Consider the following 4,200-nt stretch of genomic DNA (forward strand, 5'->3'; position numbering starts at 1 on the left):
ATTATTATTAGTCTTATAGACTGTCCTCCCCCGGAGAGCTCAGGATGATCCTCAAAACCTAAACAGCCAAAGAAAACACAACTGAACATTTTCACACCAACACAAGCTAAAAGTTAAATTTTCTCTGTGTTTATTCAAGAATTCAAATGCATTGGTTTCTTTTAACGGTAAGACTTCTGGTAGCGTGCACGAGCACCAGGGCCACCAAACTTCTTGGATTCACAACGACGAGGATCAGCAACCAAAAGGGTCCGATCGTACTGGATGAGAATATCCTTTATCTCCTTCTTTGAAGCTTCATCAACATCTGGAAGAAACAAAAGTGTCTTGAAACCTTCACTCATGTTGACTGCTAGCTGTAGTTTAACAGAGGACATGGTACAGATCATTAGAGCAGTTGTGGGCTACATTGGAGCAGCTGTGGTCATAAAACTGCCACTTGGTAGAGTCAATCTTAAATTATACACTTGAAAAATAGCTGCAAACAAACAATAACGAATTTACTTACACTTCTGGTAATAAGCCACCAAGGCTTTAGAAATAGATTGCCGAATTGCTGCAGAAAGAAAAAGCCAAATTAGAAGCACGCTGAAACTGAAAGCTGAATTTAGCCAATAACGCTGCCTGCTTACAGATATGATTACAATAACAAGTACAGACGCATATAGTGAACACACTATGTATTTGTACAGAAAGATATAATCTATATTTGTACCTTTTTAAACTGATGCAAACAGTATGTTAAAAATCTTACAAATGAATGCCACCGAATCTATTATCGGTTTTATATTTTCTAAACTTACAAACATCCACTGACAATAAATGTACTATAACGATCTGAGATGTTGTTAATAATGGTCAATTAATTGTCCTCCTCCAGGACAACCCTGAAGTTGTTCATACCATATATCTGTGCAACATGACCGCCGCCTTTCACGCGGACTCGGATGTCAACTCCTGCAAAGCGCTCCTTGCCCAAAAGGAGTACTGGTTCAAGCAGCTAAGAGAGAAAAATGAAGTCATGAAACACGGTAACAGAATCTTTTGTCATTGGTTGCAAGTGAAGTTCCTGTTTTCCAAGGTGACAGTTTAGGAATTTTAAAAGACCAAAACTTTTTCCTACAACACAAGTGTTTCCTACTACACAAATATTCAAATTACAGAATTATTATAATATACATGTTCATTAAATCTTTAAAATTTTCATTGTATATTAATCTAATACTGCTACATTATCATCCAGATGTGACAATGTATTCTAACAGCCATTTTAAAGCTACTTTGCAAGCTACTTCCAAGTTACCTTTCCAGATGCAACAAAATAAACATAGGCTTACATTTAAAAAGCATGGAAGGCTAAGATTATGCTATCCTACTTGCCTTCAAAAATCTTGCCCCAGTGGTTTTCACTGCACAACACTGAGCAAGTGCTAATAGGACAAGCCTACTCCACTGACCCTTTGGAAGCAGGCAAATCGATTTCAATCACTAGTCAGTAAGACTAGATTGAAATAACAGTTCTTCTAAAGACTCATTCTTGCTAGTATGTTAATATTTACAACCAGATGAAGGCTTCATTTCTAGAATAATACTTTCAAATTAATTTTAACTACATCAAAAATTACTGATTGTCATGCTTATAATTCACTTGCAACAATTTTATAATTATCTACCTTCAATTTCATTTGGACCATCAAGTCTTGTATTCCTTTGTTGCAGTTTTTGCATTTTGCACATATGCCTTACCCATAGCTAAGAAGAACAATTGCATAGGCAGATAGGTTGCTAGGTTCACCTTGGCTGCCAGCAGAGGATGGGGGTAGGATTTTCAGACATGTTATTCTTACAGATACAAATTCAGTTTTGAGAACTGCAAAACCAAGCACCTGTAGTGACATGTTCTACACCAGGGGTAGGGAACCTGCGGCTCTCCAGATGTTCAGGAACTACAATTCCCATCAGCCCCTACTAGCATGGCCAATTGGCCATGCTGACAGAGGCTGATGGGAATTGTAGTTCCTGAACATCTGGAGAGCCACAGGTTCCCTACCCCTGTTCTACACAGATAAACTGCCCAAAATAATCTGACAGAAACCTCTGGAAAAGTGTATATTCTTTTCTGCTGTTAAAAAGAAAATAACTTACTTTATACTGCAGAGTTCTGGGCTCTATCATCTCCAGAGGCCTTCCATTTACTTTAATGAGACCATTTCCTCTTTTGCAGTGAGCAACTGCAGTAGCAGTTTTCTACAATGAAAGAAAAAAACAAAGAATTGTAATATTCTACTCACTGAAGCAGCTTTAGTTTCATATACATATAATAGTCAAGAATATAAAGCATTCCCTTCTACACTGTGGAAGCTGAGAGCTTGGCTTCATAATCATTTTAATGGGAACCAAACATGTCAAATTTCAATGAAGCTTCCATTTACATCTGATATTTAGACCATTTTTGCCACAAAATGAGGGAAGTTAGGCACAGGAAGTTATGGGTCACAGGACAACCATAAAGAATTCCTTCCTGACCACAATATTCAGAATCGAAAAGAAGAAAAATGCAGGTCTCATGAACTACTAGATCTATTACATACTGTTCAACCTTCCAAGGAGGTCAAAACACCATAGATATTTTACCTTTTCCCCGTTTTAGCCTCACAACAGGATTAAGAAGCATCAATCTGAGCAACTCAAAGTTTTCTCACTCTTGTCCAAATGGGAGATCCACAGGGTCTCCAGTTCTAACAGCCAGTCAATTCGGTTAAGAGAGGGATTAATCGTAGTTACTAGCATTGGACTACGACACACGGGACATCTGGGTTCAAATCCCAGATAGTACGAAGTAGCCCCCCCCCCCCCCTTGATCCTGCCCGGCCACAACTAAGCCGGGTGGACCAACGGCACGTGTAATGGCGGCGGGGGATGAAAAAGCCCTCAATGAAAGGGGAGAGGTCAAAATGATGAGTTCCGAAGCGTATGAAGTGGAAGCCCTCATCAGCAACGCCCCAGGACCACGACAGCGTTTCAGGGCACCGGAGAAAGCGGGGTCTGGGAGAAAGGCCCGTTTCGGAGACGCGCGAACCTCACCTTCCTGCCGAAAACCTGCACGCTCTGGAGGGGTCCCTTCGCCGGCATGGCGCCTGTCGGAGAAACGCAAGAGAATGAGCTGGAGGCCAGAAGAAGGAAGAGAGAAACCTGGAAATGGAGAAAGGCAAGGGCCGGAGCCACTCGCAAACGTACCTACCGTCAGCAAGAGTAGCCGCGAAAGAAGGAACAGGGTTTCCCAGGGGCAGACCGGGCCTCAGAGTTTGACGTCACTTCCGCCAGCGCGACACTACACGTTTTCCGGTAGAACTCCCTGCCGCGTGGTTGTGCGCTCTCGTTCTCGCTCAGAGGGGCTTGGTGCGTTTATGCTGGCGGGTGGCTTGCGCCGTGGCAGAGTTTTAAGGGGTTCAAAACGTCCCCTCTCCCGCCGAACCAGCAAAGCCATGTGTGTTACGCTACCACTACACGCTAATCTTTTTTTGATCATGAGAAGGAGTGGAGCCAACAGTCGTGAGCATTTCTCATTACCCCAATTCACGGCCTGTGAATGTAATATACGCTCCCCCCCCTCCCCCGGTTCAGAGAAGCATGCGTAGTGTTACGAAGTCACTGTCATGCATGCACACGGATAAATTTGGAATATTCGACTCGGCAATAGGGATATGTCGTCCCCCGCCCTAGTTACGCTACATTTTTTCTCTTCTGTTCAACCATGAGATGATAGAATCGCCATAATTTAAAGTCCTAACAATATTCATGTTCATTTAGATATGAGTCTTATTTATTTACCATGGATTTTAGTCCAAAAGAGTTAGGGATCCTGTTTGTTCAGAAATTATCACTGATTTCCACTAGAAAATACAGAAAGGGCACCCAGCATCATGGAATTCGAGCAATTTTCTTGTGAGAAAAGAAGTGTTGGGGATGTTCCACTTAGAAAAGAATGAACTAAGACAGTGGTGTCGAACCTATGGCATGGGTGCCAGAGGTGGCACTCAGAGCCCTCTCTGTGGGCACTCGCGCACAGAGTTCATCATGTGGGAGGAGGGTGGAAAATCACCCCCCCCCCCACACACACACACATCTAGGCTGGGCATGATACTTTACCTGGGAGTAAGCTCGGTTGTTGGCAATGGGGCTTGCTTCTGAGTAAATCCT

General features: G+C 42.6%; 1 protein-coding gene across 2 annotated transcripts; it reads right to left on the reverse strand.

Moving 5' to 3' along the window:
- Positions 1–113: 113 nt before the first annotated feature.
- On the reverse strand, positions 114–3,334 carry RPS16 (ribosomal protein S16). 2 transcript variants are annotated; one of them, XM_048502072.1, is made up of 6 exons: positions 3,242–3,334; positions 3,085–3,137; positions 2,146–2,247; positions 904–1,000; positions 509–556; positions 114–307 (listed from the first exon to the last, which is right to left on the reverse strand). In XM_048502072.1, the coding sequence occupies exons 2-6, from the start codon at positions 3,130–3,132 to the stop codon at positions 162–164; spliced, it is 441 nt and encodes a 146-aa protein (XP_048358029.1). In that variant the 5' UTR covers positions 3,133–3,137; positions 3,242–3,334; the 3' UTR covers positions 114–161. The 2 variants fall into 2 exon arrangements, with proteins under 2 accessions (XP_048358029.1, XP_048358030.1); XM_048502073.1 differs by having other exon boundaries at positions 3,238–3,322.
- Positions 3,335–4,200: the final 866 nt, after the last annotated feature.

This window comes from Sphaerodactylus townsendi, linkage group LG06 (assembly GCF_021028975.2).
Source record: "Sphaerodactylus townsendi isolate TG3544 linkage group LG06, MPM_Stown_v2.3, whole genome shotgun sequence".
In the NCBI taxonomy this organism is placed as follows: domain Eukaryota; kingdom Metazoa; phylum Chordata; class Lepidosauria; order Squamata; family Sphaerodactylidae; genus Sphaerodactylus; species Sphaerodactylus townsendi.